The 20047-nt window shown below is 44.3% G+C and overlaps 1 protein-coding gene across 6 annotated transcripts in view; it reads right to left on the bottom strand.

Annotated features, from left to right (window-relative positions):
- The window catches only part of LOC108577198 (glucosylceramidase-like), a 43423-nt gene that overhangs the window by 1538 nt on the left and 21838 nt on the right, over positions 1-20047 (bottom strand). The window contains exons 1-3 of one of the 6 annotated variants that reach the window (XM_017940321.1): positions 12214-12238; positions 435-501; positions 40-373 (exon numbers count right to left, since the gene is read on the bottom strand). In XM_017940321.1, coding sequence (XP_017795810.1) covers positions 40-373; positions 435-489 — 389 coding nt within the window. In that variant the 5' untranslated portion in view covers positions 490-501; positions 12214-12238. Of the gene's footprint in view, positions 1-39; positions 374-434; positions 505-851; positions 859-1160; positions 1294-12213; positions 12239-20047 lie in introns of those variants that run through there. The other 5 variants (XM_017940319.1, XM_017940314.1, XM_017940317.1 and 2 more) reach the window with 5 other exon arrangements.

The raw sequence follows: 20047 nt of genomic DNA, 5'->3' as shown, positions 1-20047 counted from the left end.
ACGCTAGAATGTTGGAATTTAGTTGGATGGTTCGATTACCTTATCAGTTGATCCTGAGTAGCCTCCGAGAGGTTTGCAATATTCATGCCCGCAGAGTCGGTGAAGGCACCGCCGAAACCGAAGATCCTTTGATACCTCTTCGAGGTGTCTATGTCGACGACTGTGCCGGAGCTGGTGTTTTGACAGGTATCTGCTGCCTGCAGCTTCGCCAAGTTCATCCTGAGTCCTCCTTTGCTCGAGACGTACCAGTAAACGGTGCCATTTTCCGGAACTTTCGGAACGTTGTCCGGCGTGCTGTCGCAGTACGTTGCATTGCAAACGCACACGATTTGATCGGCACCGAAACTACGGGGCACGCATTCGTTCGCCCAACCTGTCGTTAACGATACCTGTATTCGAATAATCCTTGTAAATAAAACAGCGCTCGACTTTACCTTTAAAAACGAAGAAGACTGCGAGCACGAAAACTGCCAGCCACCTGTTCCACATTTTCTTTGTCGACTGCTGAAACAGAATTCCAATTGTTAGATAAATAAGTAATTTCCTTTGTTAATTTTATCGGAGAAGCAAGAGTGCCACTTTTGTTTCGTCGCGACACTATACGTCTTTGAACGTTGAAGGTGTGACCGAGTTAAAAGGACGATAAAGAAGGAATAAAAGAGGGTGGAATATTTTCATTCGGTTTCGGAATCAGAGAGACGTTCTTTCGGTCCTGCTTCTTGTTCTATGCCTGACTGGAATCTGGCGCACGTTACGTAACGTTGCGAATTTGAACAGGCAGACGAGACCCAGCGGAGCAGTAAAACTACATTGCTGAGAACGTGGCATCGCGACATCCACCTATTCCCTACCAGAGACTTGCGTCGCTCCTCGCATTATTGCAACATTTTGTATTTTTACACGGATACTATCGTCACCGACTGCTCTTGCTGTTGATGTAATAACAGCACTGCGCCATAAAGCTGAAAAGGTGGGTTGAAAAATCAGAGTTACGTATTTGAAATTATTCTTTTATGGTGCTGGTACGGTACGGTGCTGGAAAACCACGAACAATTCCTCCTTTTGCCACGTGATCGTAAAAACTATCCAACAGTTTTCCTCGTCCTCGTCTAATTTCTCGAAGAAAGTAAAGTAAGTGTAGCTTTTGCATGTATAATTACCTCAATACTTATGGATTATGCGCGAAAAGTGCAGCGACGGACAGAGCAGATCTGTGTGTCTATAAAGGACAAGAAAGTTTTGTCAATTACCGCGGCGCAAATTCTCCTCGATATCTACTGTGTACTCCGCGCAACGAACCATTACATTTAAGTAAATACCAGAATGCGCAGCGGTCAATTATCCATCTGCTGATAAAAAATTACATAACGTCTATTGTTGATTGAGCTACTTAATAATAAGTGCAAATGCTCATTTGCCTTGAAAACCTCTTGCACTTGTCCAACTCCTCGTGAATTTCATAAATACATTTTCCCCGGCCAAGGAGATACTTGGATGGCCTGATAAACCGCGAAATACGTCTCTTCTCCTTTTTAAATTCACCTTGCCAAGCTGGACACGGAGATTTCCGTTACGTTAACCGCTTCTCTTATTGTTCGCGACAGTCGATAATAGGATTTCGTAATTGGCGCTTAGCAATGTATCGGTTAAAGGAGAGGAACGAATTGATCGCACATACGGTTGCCAAATGTGAGTTTCAATTCAACGACATTTCGCTTCTCGCGCCAACTTTTTCATTTCGAATATTACAATAGAATAAAAATATTGTTCCGAAACAGTCTGGAAAATTTCTACGCGCATGTTGGGCGATTTAATGGCAAAACTATAAACGGAAATGATCGGTTGGCTCGGCGACAAAAGGCGCGGTCTCTATAAATTCCCCGGGCTCGCGTGCCGGCATTCAGCCGATTTTGACGAAGTTAATTGTTTCTGTTTTCGTGAAGATCAGCAGCGCGCGATAAACTTTGGAGAAAAAGGCGGGAACGCGTGGGAGTTTTGTTTCGGCGGCGATTCTAACGATTTTCGTTAAATCTTACTCTCGCGCCGAACAATGCCCCACGCGAGTCCTTTTGTGCGCGGAAAAAGGAAAAATAACAATGCGGCGGACAGAATATATTTTTTCGTCCCGATGCCTTCCTACACGCATATACACATATGTTTCATTTCGAAATCAATTGTTTCTCGCGAATTCGAGAGAGGCGACAGGACCGTTTCTCGCGTCTGTGATTCGATCAATTTTAATAATCTCCCGCGATTCATTTTCGTTAAACTTTTCTTTTATCTATTCAAATATTCAAGATTGCCTTTTTGGTTAAAGTGCATATGCGAGATAACGAGCTTCTGCATTTCGAATATACCGGTATTATCGGTTTAACCTTTCCTCTTCCATTGCAAATTATCCCCGAGTAACGTTTCCCTCTCTCTGTACTCTTTGCCGCGGGAAAACGTTGTCTTTGAGATCGCAAGGTTTCTACGTGTGGTGTTTGCCTTTTAAATATTGCAAGCGTATCGCGAGTGCTTTACACAATTCGTAAAAGGACTCGAATCAGATTGTTGACGACTGCTACATATGGTCGAAGATAAACGTTACGGACCGTTTGACGAGCTTAACGATCTGCGATCGAGAGCGATGGATCATAGACAGATCGAAGAGGATAGTTTGTCAGGGCGATTCGTTCCCTGGTGGAAGCAGCGGCGCGAACAGACGGCGAAATCCTTTGGGAATTACTTGGCCCTGGAGCAGCGGAACCGAGAGAAAGCTTTTACGCGCACGTTGAACAGATCGTTGGGGGACACGGACAGCTCGATAAGTGGATACGATACGAACCTGCAAGATTCCTCCACTTTAATAAATCAAAGAGTGAGAAAAACCGTTATCCCTCCAAATCAAATAATTACATCTTTCGCTTCTCATTTTTCCCTTTTTCCCAATATCTTTGTTACACGAATCGGTACACACAGGCGTTGAAGTATTCTGAAGTATTGTACCAGATGGAAACTGATAGGAGAAGAAGCGTGGAAATTGGTTCTTCGCTAGTCGGCGAGGAATAATACACCGAGTTATTTGTACGTGTAACTAGGAGAGCTGATGAATCGTGTTGCCGAAAAGTGCATGCACCGCGGGAAATATGCCAACTTGTTCTTCGTACGCAGCGAGCAAAAAACAGATGTTTCGACTTGGATGAAACATGTGCTACGCATCGAAGGAAAGTTGTAAATCAGGCGACGATCGTTACGAAGTGACTAAGCAGCGATCGATACATCGGACAGACACGCTTGAGATTAAACGACGGGGTACGATCGAGGCGTGGATGGCACGCCGCATACGAGAGGCGCAACGGTGTACTTGTAGTAGTTACATATGTATGTAAATCGAGGCGGAAAGTTTTTAATGAAAATTTGTAATCGCGAATTTTCCAACAACGACGTCTCTTTCTCTTCCTTCGAAGACGAATCGATGTTTTATTAGAAGGTCCGTTTGTCGGGAGTAATCCGTACTTGTCCCAGTTATTTCCACCGGTTGCTGGAAAAGTTGATTCTTTTCTACGGGCGAAAGATTGAATGGAAGAAACGTAAATATACATGATACAGGAGAAGAAGTGAATGGCAAGTATTCTCGAGCAGTCCCGGAACGTACTACTTCTCGGGGTCGATGGCATTCGTAAGAATAAGTGGCACTTTACTCGGCCAGGCTGAAATGAAATTCAACCAAGATAAATGGAGGCGCTAAGCCAGCTTCGCTGCTGCGAACATGTGAAATGTAAATTAGTTTGAATTAAGGCGCAGGCCGCCGCCGGGCCTGTTAAATGTATAAATAGGGGGCAGCGATTCGTGTTCCACGTCGCGTTACCGGCCGCGATGCTCTTTCTAATTAAAACGACACGCGACTCATTGCCCTCTTACGCTTTCGAAACCGTCCGTTCGTTTCAAATTTAACCGATCGTCTGAAAAAATCGTCGAGTACGATACAAGGAGGTTTATTTGAACGCGGGGGGAAACATGTGTGCGGAAAACGTTATTAATCGCGTCGTTTTGTTTATTTTTGCCCGTGCCGCGACGGTTGAGCGGCGAATTAATCGGATTCAGGTTTAATATCGCCTACGAGGATGGTTGAACACAGGTTCGAAACGAAGCGGACGTGTACAAATACGTTAATTTCGCTTATGGTATGTACTATTTCGCGTTATTTTTATTTAAAGAGTGTCGTGCAACGATCGAACGGTTGAATAACGAGAAAACGATATTGCGTTGGCTAAACGGTCGAGCAGCATGCGAACGGATTAGGCTAAGTTTAGGTTAGCCAGCTAACCTAATACAGACGGAAGACTCGGATTATGAAGCTCGCCGAAAGGGCGGCGTGTAATCGTGTGCTCGAGTTTAATATAAAAAAAATGCCAGCAGGTGGATACTATGCTCTATTCTCTCGGCGCTTCTCTCGGCGCTTCTCTCGGCGCTTCTCTCGGCGCGCTAGTAAGAACAGTTCTTTTATTAAGTAAAGTTCGGCACACCGGAGAACTCGTTATCCGGGTAACCCGTGGTCCGATGGAGAATTTCATTTTGAGATCGTTATCCTCCGCAATTTACCCCGAACGCTGAAAAATCTCCTTGTTGCCGCGTGTCCTGGTCATCTCGGACGGTAATCTCGTAATTGGCTCAGATTCGACGGATCTCACAGCCAATTTCAATTGCACCTGTGACATTTTTATGTGGCCGACAAATAATTGGAAGGGCGACGACGAGGAAGGCGGAAGAATCAGAGGAATCTAGTTCCACTAGCTCCCGGCGGGTTTTCGCAGGGCTTTGTAATATTTTCTGGTCACGTCCTGGGTATGCATGAACTTTAAAAAGCGGCGGCTTCGTGCTTACGGAATATTAAAGCCATTCATATTTACCAGTGACTAGATACTGTAGACACGTAATAACGCACTGTCTTTCTCGCCCAGAATTCAACCTGCGAGATGACGCCATTTCGCTGCTTCCGATATTCCGATTCATCGGCCGACCATTCTGCCGGTACTCTTCGCTACTTCTCATTCCGGCTTATGAATATGAATTGCGTCAATTACGCGGAACGTGGCCGATGTTCGACCTCTGCAAGATGTTCGAGAAACACGGAGATTTGTTCTTTCGAGAGCCGGTGCACGTTTTTAAACCCTGATCTATACAAATGGACGCGATTCACGGTCGATACATTAGCTAAATATAAAAATATTTCACGTCGCTATATTCCACCCCGTCCGAGATATTAATGGTTTTTAATCAGTTTCGCCGGGAATTTACGAGTTTCTGCGTACAACCGACCAGTTTAATTCATTTTACACGATTGAAACACTGAAATAAAATATATCGATGTTTATATAATACGTACACAGGTATCATTACGACGAGATAAAAAACACCGATATGGACTTACTCTAAAGTGGAGTTAAGTGCACGCAGAGTGGTACAATGATGCACGGACCGAACCAACTTCTAAACTGATCCGATAAAAATGTACGCGACCTTCTATATATGCGCCGCAATTTAGTATTGGCATAAATAAATGGCGACGCGCATAATATCTCGTTTGAGGGACACCTGGTTAAACATCGACCGACACTTTTTCCAACTTTTACGTCTTTACGTCTGATTTCACTTTGAAAATTGCACCTTCTTTTTTCATCGTGCCCTCTTTATCTGGCCTCGATGCGTGGAAGGTCCTTTTCAAATACGACGACTGGAATTATCAACTTTCTCAGAATTTCGTTAGCAAACTCATATCTAGATAATAAATAAATAAATGACAATTTGTCACCTTGTCCTCTTTTCATTGTTTATTTAACGAAGGTAAAGGCGCAATTCTTTCCGTCGTTCTCCAACTTTTCTTCGAACAAGCAAGCTGGACTCGCGTACGAAAAGGGTACTTTTACCCAGTTCTATTCTATAATCCCGAAAGGCGGAGCAAAGAGCCTCTCTGCCTCTCGATTTCTCGAGTCGAACTTTTCGTAATGGATGCAGGATGCATCTATCATCCCTCGTCATCAACGTCAAAATCCTGGGCAAACACGGCAGCCATCGGCTCGCCACTGAATACCGACTACTGAATACAAAAGAGCAGCCAACGAATACCGGATGATAGTATGTTCAACCACCTCCGCTTTCTTCCCTTTGCACGCTTCCCTTTCGCCTAAAGGTCTGTACACGCGCTCGCTCCACCGAATCGCTCATTATGCCAACGGCTTTTTATTTTCTACTCTGCTTTTCATTTATCCCAACGTTCGCCATCCAAGATGACTACCGTTTCGTCGCGATGCAGATACTCTAACGTGAATAATTTCAGGTCATCATTTTTAGGAACGCTTGTGAATTTTTCGCAGTTATTTCATTTACAGAACGATTTTCGTTTGTATTGTGCGCACTTTGGTGAATTTTCATTGTAACGTGCACGCTGTACGTAAAGGAACGTGCAAAGGTAATGCTTCGTTCAATTTCAGTAGTAGAAAACAATTCCGAGATCGTTACAGAAACATTTCTTCCGATATCAAACTAAGAAGGTTCGTATCGATTTTCCCAAAAACTTGGTTCACCTCAGTTCCTCCTCATCTTCGTCGCACAGTACTTAAACGAAGTAGGTACTAGCACAGCAAGCTGGCATTATGTTCGCGTGTAGTATCACGAGCCGCTACTTTGGAAACTCCCTCGATTTCTTTCTGACGTATGTACACCAAGTTCCGGAAGCGCGTCGTTAAGAAGACTCCAACTTTCCTCCCTACGTACGTTTTTCCACCAAACTTTCCGCTGTTACATCCTTCGAAGGCTCGGCTCGAGCTTTTCTCGCGTGTAAAACAATTTCGGAAGGTGTCGGGATCGACGAAAGAGAAATTAAGATTTCAGTGCATGTTTAATGTTGCACGCGTACAATACCGAGGAAGAGTACTTGACTGATTAAATTAACAGGCCGGAATCAATGACAGATTGGAGCGCAGCCGTGAAAATTTGCGCCAGAGTCAGTGCTGTGACGGGACCTGCGAGCAGGGGTGCGAAAAGCTGCGACAACACAGCCGGTAGCTAAAAATAAATCAGTTTCGATAAGTGACGGTTCTTTTTTATAGATTTCACGCAGTTTTGGTAATTTTGCAAAATATACTCACGTCGTACGGACTTGTCGTAGAATTGAGATCGGTGACGGTCTCGATTGCTTCGACGCTCGCCAACTGTTGCACAGAATCGGTTAACTACTTCCACGAAGGAACTTTGACAAATGTTACAGAAAGCGGACAGTTGCCGTGAGAAAAATGTATGCTAAAGACGGACGTTACAGCGGGCAAGTTAGTCGCAAGAGATTCTTGAGCGTGTAGACGAGGGACGTATTGAACAAGGGAAAAGAGCGAGTGAAAGAGCGTTAATACGAACGGTACGAATAGTAAAATGGTAATAACGAACGTAGTCCAGTGATTGGAGATTCTTACCGTCGCGAAGCAGATGGCTGCTGAAAGTAGGACGAAGACTACCTTGTTCATTTTTACGAAATTTGCCTGTCGTTCTGGTACGATCGGTGCAATCGACGTTTTGCTATTACAATGACAAACGCTTTCGTGCTCCTCTTTTATACAAAAATTGCTATCTCATTTCGTGACGTTATCTTAGTTTTTCGTCAAGATGACTCCGCGACAAAAAGAAGGCTTTTAGAAGGAAGGCAAGGTGGTCAGGCAATCGCGTAAAGATACTGTTCAAGGTGAAGGTATGGAACGCGAGAAAGAGAGAATACACGGTGGTACTTTCAAGAATATTCTCAATTACGCGTTCAGTTTGCTCGAGATGCAATCGGCGGTTCTTCGTAATGTTGCCGGAGCGAAGAAAGTGTAGGGCAAACGGGAAGAGATCGATGGCGGAATGGACGAGGTCGCAGGCAGCGCAGCTTCGTAGCCGATTCGGAATAATTATGGGTGGATAATTGGATTAGCATTGGAAAAGGAGGGAAGACGGAGGAGGAGGAGGAGGAGGAGTAAGTGGCGCGCGGTGATTCGCAGGCGAATCTGTAATGAGAAGAGAACGAAGCGAAATCTCGAAACTCTGATAATAAGGAATACCATGGCGCAAAGGGCGTTGGTTGGGCAGCGCGAAAACAAACCACCGGTAATGACCCAAGTTTGTCGCGAGGCTGTTCGGGGTAATGGCGAGTGGTTAGACGAGCGCGTGGTCAAACACTCGGCAGCTCGGTGGATTACAGCGAAATCCGAACCGGGTATAGAAAGCAAATTGTTGGAGCGAACGCGAGGTTCGCCCGTTCGAACTTCCTTCCTTCGGCTCGCACCCGAAAATGGGATATCCTTCGAGTTTCTTGATTGTTTCCATCTCAACTTCTCTGACCCTTCGCTACTACTACTGGTATTACTCTTTAGCCATCCGCCGATCTTCGTAATTTCTCCATAATCTACCGTCGAGTGAACTACTTCCCTTCGATAGGAGGTTCAACGTTTTTCACTATCGTAGCTTCACGTTATTTCAGAGGTGCGTCCAACGAACAATCTCGATTCGCCGAAAAACATAATTGAAAGGTAATTTTTACAAGGGGAAAAAGCGTGGGTGAAATTGAGCGGGCAGAACTGGAGGGACGATCGATGCTGAAATAATTAATAAACATAAGAGGAACGCGGCGTATTTTACAACGGACTTATATTTTACCGGAGAGTTTTACGGCTTAATTTGCCGCCACAAGGAGAGATAATAAGAGTAATGCCCCGTGATTATAGAGCCGGTCGTGATATCGCTTTGTTACCGTCCGCTTTCTGCCTAACTTATCAAAATCAAAGTGGCCGTACTTCTAGTGAAAAAATGCTTTACACGACTTTAATCTACGTTGCGCTACTACGGGCCCTCGAGAAACAGAGCAAAGAGTGCACGTTCCGAGAAAAAAAATGCTCCACCGGCTAAGAGAAAAGTTCACCAAGAAATGTAGATTTATCGCGTCTTTCGATACTCCTTTCTCATTTTTACCTCTTCCCTACCTATTACCCGAACACAGAAACTCCAAAGGAACTTGCTCTTAAACGAGATTATCTCGGACTTTACCAACATTTATCGAGATTATCTCGACGGTATGAGATTCGCTTGATTGAAAATCTTTTTCAAATTGAAATATACGGTCTAACGCGCGAGAAAAAAAAGGACGACGACAAACGAAAGAGAAAGCTTGTTAACATTTTTTCACATTATACGATTTAAATTACATTTCCACGTCAAAGTTAGTATCGCATATCAGCAAAAATATGAGCTTTGATGAAAAAGTAATGTACGAGTAACTCAATATCTCGTAAGCGAAGAGAATTTTTTTATCAACCGGTCTTGTAATGCCTCGTATAGGATAAAATAGAAAACTCCCGCTTCACTTACGAACAATATTCGTGTATAATTCCACGTAGCAACTTGTTACGAGTGACTGATTAGGCAAGTGGTTACGGTGGTGTCTAACTTCCAATCTTAAATTGGGATCAAGTCTCGGTACGATTTCCAGAAAGTTACATTCAGTGTTTTATAAAAATCGAAGTAATAAAAAGTTTTAAAAACAACAAAATATTTAGAATAATGTGAATATCAGCACACATAAAAAGAAGCCTAAAAAGATGAGAAGAACTAAATTCCGAGAACATAAAAAGGTAACTACAAACAGTGTTGTAATTTATCAGAAGTGTATAAAGGCATTGAGAAGGATATGGGAGGCTATCTAGAGATACTTAGTGTAACGATAATTCAGGTTCGAGTGAGTGTCCTGATACATATGAAAGATACTTACACGTGTACTAATGAGGTATGTATTAACGAGTCGATTTATCTTATCGTAAGCTGGGCGGTGTACGACGATAAATAAAGTTTACAACGAACTGGCAAATTACAGGTCCGGGGGATTTCCATAAAAATAACGTCTTCCGTAAACGTAAGCTTGCGGATGTTCCGCGCGAAGGGACGGAACTGGCGACGGGATCGTGTCACAGGCCGGATACACGCGCGATGTTAATTAAATTCTCATTAAGGCTGGTTTTTAAGTTAGGGCCGAAAGTTCGCGCCACAATGGGCCATTAAGCGGGTCTTCTGGTGCAGAGCATAAAAAAAGACGCGACTTTTTACGATTTTCTCGTTCAAATATTGTCGAGAGGTGGTGTTTTGAATTTTTTATAGTTATCTGTGCATATTTCGACCTATCTAACCTGTTTTCCTTCATTACGGTATGTTTATTTCTTCGACAAACCCGTCTTAACTATTATAGAACTTCGCCGAATATTAAAGCGACAGTGATGATACATACTTTGAAATGAAATGTGAAATTCTTCTGGAACAATGGACAGTCCTTTTTTCGCAAAAGAAAAGTGGTTGCACCTCTGGTTACAAAGACGCGAAGTAAAGATGCGTTCTTAATTGATCGGTGTGATTTCTGAGAATGCAGTTGAAGTTGAAAACGAAAAAGACGGTTTATTGTTTAGTTTTAACGATACCGGCCAGGCCGTAATGAGAACTAATTTTCATATGAATCCGAGCACCGTGAAAGTTGCAGGTAAATGGAGCGAGTTCCCTTTTTCTTCCCCGGCATTTCTGCGCTCCCTCGGCAAGAATATACTTCCGGTGTGCAGGTACGCGTGTACGTGTACACTTCCGGTTTGCATGCCTGGAGAAAAAAATAAAGAAGCACCCACCCCGGGCATGCCACACCTATTCTACTCTGGGTTGAAACATTTTCTCCCATTCCCCCTGTTCGTTTTTCATCCGCGTCTCCGCCGCGCAATCCCACATATTACTCTGCCGTTGAACGCGTGCTTTAACCACGCCGTTCCTTTTTACTCGCGAGCTCTTCTTTTCAATGGATTCTTCACGCATTCTTCCATCGATAGTCTTTGTACCACGCGCTTTTCCTCCATTATACGCTTTATCTCTTTCTCCCCTCTGTCAGATATAGTACACTCGATAAAATAACAAAATACGCACAACTCGCCTTCTTCTAATTAACCGGCATTACGTTCGAGCAGCTTTGTAACTACATTAGGGAGAAAAAGAGGGGATGCGAAAGAAATTTATCGGAAGTTTGCAATTCCACTAATTGCTCGAGCATTTTCGAAGCTTCCACGTGGAACGTTTCCAATGATCCACCACAATGCAACAAAGCTGTGAATCTACGAGGGTGGAGGAAAAAGGTGGACCGTTGCTTTCATGGGATCTGCGTTTTCCCTCTGGGCTGCATTGATCGTTTAAAAGTCATTGAACGGGCGTTCGCCGAACTAAATCAGCGGCGTATGTAGCGCTGCCCGGTAAAAGAGCCCGAGTTTTCCGCATGTTATTTTATTATGGTGGTTGAATGGCGCTTGATTGATAGCACCGTGTTTCCTATATGAATATCTTGCGAGGGCGGCCGCGAGGCGTCTGTCCACCGATCCCTTCCAATCGTTCCAATTTTCCTCCGTTACGCTACTTTGCCTCTCGCCCGATTAATCGCTGCCTCGAGCGAGCGAATCGTTCACGCTTTCACGCTCGAGACTCACCTCTTTCGAGCACGTTGTTGTCAAAGAGGAGAGCGACATAGTTTCGCGAAAGATGTTCAAAGAGCGGACTTTTGAATAATGCACGCTCGGTGTTGCTGCAAAGCTGGCATGAAATGCTGCCTCGGTTTTAAAGGTCGTCCAATGGAAAAACTATTATGCACATATGTATACGAGAGCTTAGGTCTATTCCGGCCTAGAGAGCAGAAGCACTTGTTCTAGGAAAAAGCAAGCGAATCTTGGGATCTTTGTAGAATGAAAAGACGTTGCGATTCGGTTGCAGCCACAGAGGCTGCACGCGTCTGACTAATTTGTCGAGGGAACGCGAGCAGGAGGAGCTGTACAAAGAGCGATAAGGCGGATAGGAGAGTGCCATTATCGCGATCGGTCAGCTTTGTGTATACAAAGTTATACGCAGAGGGTTGAATCTGTAGGACTAAAGAGGGACAGGAGGGCGCGATAAGCTTTTCCTCGGCAGGTGGACAACAAATGGAGGAAGGTTGGAAAGGTAAGGTTAACGCGGGCCGGAGCCAGGTTGCAGCAGTTTCTATGTCGCGCACAAACTACCGAAGAGAGATCGAGGAAGAAGGCTCGCCCTGTCGAAAGGTTCGATCCTAGCTAGGACACAGTTTATAAGCTTGTAACAATCGGCACCGAGGGATTCCAAGTTTGCCAGTTTCCCTCGGTAATAGCCGACCCGGCGCGATACCTCGAAACATTTCCACGGCCGGAGGTTATCGCGTTCAAACGGTTCCTTCAGTTTCTTCCCTCGCCTCCTATGCACGGGATATCGATGCTCGACCAACTTTTCGGCTGCCTTCGAACCATCTATTCCAACTACCCTTCGCCCGTAGATTACTCAGGAGGGAAGTACGGTAAGAAGAGGGGGATCGATCAAAATTTTCCTCACCTGTAAGGATGTACATACTCTGAATTCGAATGGTCTAGATTATGAATTCGTAGGTAGGATTCTTTCGTCGATACTTTGATTTAACGCAAATTTTTACGTTTCTTGGAAATACTAAACTACGTAGATACTTTTTTTTTCCGAAGAAAATCAATTTTCTAAGCAACGTCGAGTGCGTAGTACAGAAAGGAATGGAAGAAACTGAACGTGTAAGAATAAATATGCGCTAACACATTGCATGCTTCCAATTGTTGGACTAATAGAGCAATATAAACGCTTTCAGATAGTGTCTTGCTAATGATTCTTTCACGTTCCACCTTTAAATGTCTTTTCAATTATGCGTAATTTAAAATGTTAAAGAGTCGGCACATGTATATGCAAGTGGCTCTTATCGTTATCCTACAGTTATCGAATCACTTATCATTGGACATACATATGTAGCGTAATAGAACAGATTAAAAGGAAACTACATTATCTCACGCATCGTTTAAAACGAGAGCATAAAAATTATTTGTCCGACGGGCCGTGTCGATGTTTTATTAAAAGTTGTTGAAAAAAGAAAGAAAAGTAGGACAACGGGAAAAGGTACATAAATCGGCGAGCTGTTGTCAACGGTGCAACAAACACACGTTTAGACGCGAAATAGTGGTTGTAGGGGAAAACTTTGGGACGAAATTGCGACGAAAATGTTTCACGTGCACACACAGCTGGCGCAATTAAAACGGCGGCGGTCAGAAATCACCGGCGGAAATCAATTTTTATGCTGTAAACCGTGTTGAAAACGGGCCACGCGGTTCACCATCGACGCGATCCTTTCTAACCGGGAGAAATACGCGTGTATGTACACGCGCGAAGAGCTATCGATTGATAAAAATCCTAACCGTAATTGCATTTATTGTAATATTTGTCAGGAGTAACGGGCATATATGGGGCAATAATGATAGAAATACTCGTGATAAAATAGCAGGCGGAAATATCGATACGCCGTTCGAATCTTTTATATTACCACGGCTGTTATTTGATTTCTCTTGCTCGTCAATCATTCCTGGCAGTTTCGAAGAAACGATATATTTCCGCGGAGCAATTTCGATTCGAAAACAAGTATAATTTTAACTCGATTTTCAAATCGAACACGATCGCCGTGCACCGCTGAGAAGCGTGATGCATTACGCGCACGAGAGTGCATTTTCCTCTCTATGAATCTGATTTATAAAGCGTACATACGAATTTCGCGTTTAATCGGGAAACGAAAAATTTCATTCCCGAGCTTTTTGTCGTCGTTAAATTTATCGACAATTCGAATTAAGCAGAACGAAACTAATACATGGAAAATGCCAAAGTATTTGTTTCACCGGGAAACTCTCGATCCTGGGAAATTTTCTTTCTCCTCACTGTTAAAAACGCCGACTAAACTGCAGGATCCTGCGCGGCCACTATTTGCAATTAGCAAAATGGAGTCCTTTTCACGTAAGTGGAATAAAAGCGACTCGTTTCGAAGCAAACACTAGAAAATCTTTTACCCAGGCATCGTAAATACTTCGCATACGCTCCACCCAACTTTTTACACGTTCTAATTGAAAGTTTTACGCGCGGGGTTTTTTTTTCAATTTCGCCACGCGTCGCCGTGGCTGCAACATTTTTCCGAGGAAAGTGTTTTAACCGCGCGATGTATGTACATATTTTTCGGCATACAGATTTAGCCTTGCCTTTTTCACAGCGTGCTCGTAGATTCGACCAACAGGCGTCGAGAGCAGCAGGATCGATGAATGGAGCAAACATTACGTGCCTACCAAATTTTCCCCTAACTCGCTAACGAATGTTTATGAACGCTAGACGCGAAACGAGCAAACGAAAGCGACAACGGCGCTTCAACCGGAATCACGAGGCACAGCCACCCTTCTTTTTCCCTCGCGAATTTATAACGACCAAGTAGTAGCTGAAGGAGCTTCGTCTAGCTGGTCTAAAAATACACTTACCTTACCGACCATTTTCAAAATGTTGATGATTTCAGCTTCGTCAAAGTAGATAAAAAACATATTTTTCAGAAAGATATACATACACGATGTTTGAGTTGTCACACGGAGGTGGTTAGGAGATGGTTCAGGACAAATATTACTTCGCACAAGTTGCACCGTTCATTTTTAGAATTATACTATATTTTTCCAAGTAACAATTTTCTCTACGAAGGTATTTCTACTTACTCGAAACTGGTGTCCTTTACCAAACAGAAGCTCAGAGCGGAGAGAAAATTACGTCTGATTCGGTGTTAGCCTTATCGAACGGCCCTGCAGACAGAGAAACGTTCAAGTTGCGGGACACGGTGCAGACTAGAAGACACTGAACTCGAGTCGAACGGACCATCTCCTAATCGAACCGCCTAGGTACAGAAGTGCAGATAACGTTATCTCGCGAGACAACTTAACTCCGCCCCGTCTCTCGCCGTTCCTCCTTTCGAAAGGATTTTCGCAGAATAGATTTAAATCCGGGCGACCGCGAATATTTTTCTCGCGTGTCCGGCGAAAGACGAAACGTGGGCCATTGATTACCCGGCGCCGCGTGTTCTTCGCTTCACCAACACCACCCTTGGCACATCCTTTACATCCGCGATAAATTTCCCACTGAAATTCAATCTTCCCTCTCGTTCCTCCTCGATATTTCCTACTTACCGTTAGTTCAACTCGATCGACTTGTATTTGTTTCGTCCGACGAACGAGGTACAAGATTCGGTCTGGTACGCGAAAATGAAAGAATACTCTATGAATATCCCGCCGAGCATTTATTCTCCAGACCCTTTTCCCTGGTGTGTTTCAAAAGAAATAAAGAACGCCGTAATACCGCGCTGTAAATTGCACCATGCAAGTGTATTCTTCCTTGGAATAAAGTTATGCAAATTAGACTTCTCGAGATTATTCCTTATCGTGTTCCTAACGTTTTTCTTCCGTGCAGTTTGCGCGCGAGATAGGAGAATTGTTCTGTCACGGAGGAAGACGGGCGAAGACGAGGGAATACGGAAGGAAAGAAAGGCAACGATGATCGTTTACGCATTTTTGGCGGAATAAGGTGAACGAGGGGAGAATCGATTTCCTATCAACGTCAGGTATACCCCGTGTTGACGTGAAAGCGGAGGATCGCGATCTCGGGATTGAAATGGTCGCGGAAGATAGTGGAAAAAGAATCGAGTCGGACTACTAGCGGGGAGTCAGCGGTGTCGAATGGTGTGAAAGGGTTTCGTTCGCGGGGCTGTTCGGCGTCGACATTCGTCTTCGCTTCCACGTCGGACGTTTCTATTTCCTCCGTTGGAAACCTGCCGCCTCGTCGTTTGTTTCATTCCAGTCTACGTTTTCTCTTCTAACCGGTATCGGCCGTAATTAGCGTTCGGTAATATCGAAGAATATTACGCGTCGTTAATTCGAGGGAAAACCTTCTCGAACGAGGAGAGTGAGATTGGTGGGAAAATGAATTGGCCCCGACAATCCCACTTGGAAAATTCCGTGTAACGGATATTTAGAAGCCGGTTTGCCCGGACGAAAGTGAAAATAAATCTTTCAGCCGATGTCCGTTTGACGAGGCGGTATTACCTTAAGAAGTCTAATAGTTTGGTAATAAATTTAAAGGTGAAACGGAGACGAGAGAACGGTGGTTCTTATCGGTGGAGAATGCGCGTTCCTCGAAACGAAATCGAGCGACCACGAACGATTCACGATAAAGAGAAGAATTGGCCCATCACCAACGAGGATCCACGTTCTTCCGCGAAATTGCTCGTTGCTTCCCGACAGACGGACGTATTTTTCCTGGCTATTCACCGCAAACGCTTCCTCTCCGCGGCCAGCCAAATTTTTCGCTTCTTTTTTTCCTCCGTTTATTTTTAAGCGAATTCAATTCCATATTTTATTCTCTTTTCGTACACGATACATCCGCGAATATTTCAAACCGTAGAAAACTGTCTGGTATTTCTGGGAAAACCGTTCGGTCACTCTCGCAATTCGGCGTAACACAGCGAGCGCTCGTCTTCCCTTTATCCTGTCCATTTCTTACCGCCGAAGAATACCGTCGCGTAAGTACCGAGGAATGACGAGTGGCGTCGATTTTCCTTCTTACCGCCGCGACCAAAATAAATCCTTGTCCCGATCCTCCTGATTTTTCTATTGTTCGCATCAACCTGGCAAACTCGCCGGCGCGGCGTTTTCGGTAGAATTCGCGAAAAGAGGAAACTCCCTGCCTGATATAAAACTGTCCGTAACAGTGTCCTCATTAAAGTTGCGTTTATCGCCGTGAAGTGGTTCGTTCGTGACCCTGAACGTTCTCTCCGTGCCGTGTCTATCTTCAAACTTGTTCTTTTTCCCTCTGCTACAGCGGCGCAACCAGTCAGTTTTCAGAGACGTCGAATAGCGTCCATCGGACAGTTTTTACAGTCTCCAGTCTGGTTAGAGAAGCGACGATGCCTGGCCAGGGGAGATTTATGTCGCCGCCAGCGCATCGCTGCGGTGGTCTCTTCCCGTGAAATATTCATGCTGCACAGGCGAGAAGGTTTAACACTTCACTCGTTCGTTCCAGGTAATTAACGAGCGATCTTTATAAATACTCGAAAGCTGTCCAATCGGTGTCTACTGAAACGCGAGGCAGCGTTCCCGCGTTGCGTCGGGCAAGATATTCCGGCACGCTCGGTAGCTCAGCTGTCGCTGAGCAAAAACCATCCCTTCGAATTCCACCTGTGTTTTGCCTTTCTCAACCCGTTGTTTCTTGCTCCACGGTGAACGCATTCTCGGCTAACTTCGATTCGAATCTTTCTTACGATCGTTCGAAGGGAAATAGGATTTTCTACCCGAGCAGAGAAGTGTCGCGTTTGCAAACGTTCCCTAGAAAACTGGTGGAGAAAACGCGGAATACACGGTCACGCAATCGCGTCGATTTATCAGAGCTCGCAATAAAACGATAGCGTCCCTCTAGCTTTAGCAGCCCATAGGTTATACCTAACTAATCCAGAAAATCGATCAAACGGTAATTCACGATACGGTCCCTGTAGTATTGGCTTTTAAGATATGTCGCGTACACATTTTCGGATTAACCTTTGTCGGATCAAACGCCGTTTCATTTTTAACGATCGCACGCTTTCAAATAACGGGCTTTCGCGTGAAACAAAATTCCTCCGAATCCTTTCAAATTGATCTACGGATATTTCCTATTTTACATAACTAAAATTTCGATGAAATCTCCCGTCCGAAACGACATTTGACATATAACGAGTATAGCCGACTTATGGCTGGACGAGGTAGGTAGGGAGCAGCGTACTTCACAAGTGTCCCCCCTTTTTGGACGAAAGGGTTCGCGCTTTATTGCGGGAGGACGTGATATATAGGCTTGCGATATCGTGTCTGCAGAGACACGATTTTAGGAAGTTCCAAGACAGCCGGACATAAATATCGAAAATTTTGCGGGTGGGGATGTCGCATCGCTGGTCGTAAATCTACCATTTATACCGAGCCTGCCGGAATTCACGTTTCATTACCTATCTCGGCGACGACCACCGGTCGGCCACCCCTTGTTTTATAGCCGCCAACTTTCCTCTAATTTCCACCATTTTTCTATTCCACGGGAATCCACTTGAATTTCAGTTTATTTCAGTAATTCCAAGGCTGGTAACAAATAGGACGCCCGGTACAGAAGGACAAAGTATATCTGTAAACAGGCCGATACCGTTAAATATTTGCTGGACTGTCTGTCGCGATCGACCAAGTATGATTGTTTTATTGGAATTCGAGAGAGGAACGGGGGGAGAAGGGATAATCAAAAAGCGATTGGCGAAAGTTCGGTGAACGAAATCTATCACGCGTGAAACAATGGCCGACAAATGAGATGGCGGGGGCAATTGACCGAAACCTGATGGTTTGTGCATCGTGCACTCATCGTCGGTCTTTCACACACGGACACGCGCATACAACAACCTCGACCCGCCCCCTTGCCGTTAGTCTCTTTCTCTATTTACCCGGACCCTACGTGATCTCCACAACGCAAACTGCACAGAATGCAGAAACCAGCGCGCCCGGAACGGAACACCGAAACATTTCCCTGCACTTTTCTGCACGCCAATGGGATTTCCGATTGACACTTTCGAATCGTTCCGGCAAACTTGGGACTAGTTTGTCACGGTTACGCGAATGTTTCGTCCGTCATATTTTCCCCGTGTCATGCTCCATTTGTAAAGATTTATATTCTCTTTTTCCCCCCTTTCCCCCCCCCCCCTTTTTTGGAGCAGATCAACACAATGAAGCGCATTTGAAGAATACGCGAAACGAACGAAACGAGCGAAACGAGCGAAACGAGCGAAATATGTTGCGGCGAATTTGTCGTCTACGCGCAGTAATTATTCGGCGAAACGTTGAATGGAAGGAAATCGTCGAGGCTTCGGGCTGCTTGACAATCACTTGAGAATCGTAACAATGATGAATTGATGTGCGTTCCATTTTGAAGTATGCGAGAAGGGGAGGATACAGGGAGACGGAGAAGAATGAAGTTTGGTTTGGACAGGGGGAGTTTCGAGCTCGGCTACCGGGCGTCACAGTTATTTCCTATAGCAGTGGTAAACGATGTCGTACGACGTACAGTTACCGGACGGCGCACAAGTATCGTAAATACGATATATGTACGTATACCAGTTTGGACAGCCGTTCGAATCCCAAGCAATTCTCTTTCTCTCCGCGCAGCTTTTACGGTCACCTGACCGCAATCTCATCAAAATTAGGTCACACGGTGGCCTACTTGCGTCACTCGAATCACCATTGTTCACCGTTCTTTGATGCTATATTTTAATCATTGGTCTTTTAGATTCGATTCCCGTATGAGCCACGAGGCTCGTTCCGATCTAATTGGACGCGGTTCACTCGTCACCAACGACCATACGTGTCGTATTATATCGCAAATAAGAAGAAACGGGGATACACGGTATTCGAATAAATCACAGGGTAGCTCGTGCGAATTTCAGAGCTATCTTCCGGAGAACTATCAAGAATAACGACAGAAACTTTTCTTCCCCGACATTTTCTAGAGTAAATCTTTGTAGGAATTTATTCGAAAAGCAAAAACATTTGTTTATCGGTATTTACACGAAGTTTGCAACGAATTCGCGTTAAAATTGATCCATAACTTAAATTTTATCTTATTTACTCTGCTGAATTGTGCGTCGATAAGGAGACAAGAAATATGTACCGTATATTCTCCACAAGTGACGGACCGCAAGGAAGCTAAACCTGACACTCGTAGAGTCAGGGACTACGTTTTCCAAGGAACGTAGCCAAGGACAGCGAATAAAAGATAAGCATGAAACGTGAGTCGAGGCAACCAAGCGATTTAAATATCAACTTTTTTCCTTTTACGTTTTTTTCTCCCGAAATATTTCTTAACATATTGATGAGATTTTTCTGATGAAAATGACATAAAACACGACATAATTTGAACAACATTTACTTATTAACACGTTCACTGTCACGCCAGATTTACAGGTTGCTGTCAGACGGCCACAAGAAAATACATTTTAAGCATAAGATAAGGATTATAGAATTATGCTTTATAATTTTTTTTTTTTCAATTGAAAATAATGTCTAGCTAGCTATGACGTTCAAAATTTTTAGTTGACAACATT

Source organism: Habropoda laboriosa, unplaced genomic scaffold (assembly GCF_001263275.1).
Source record: "Habropoda laboriosa isolate 0110345459 unplaced genomic scaffold, ASM126327v1 scaffold597, whole genome shotgun sequence".
In the NCBI taxonomy this organism is placed as follows: Eukaryota; Metazoa; Arthropoda; class Insecta; order Hymenoptera; family Apidae; genus Habropoda; species Habropoda laboriosa.
The sequence above is the reverse complement of the archived record's forward strand: the minus strand, read 5'-3'. Positions and strand labels throughout refer to the sequence as shown.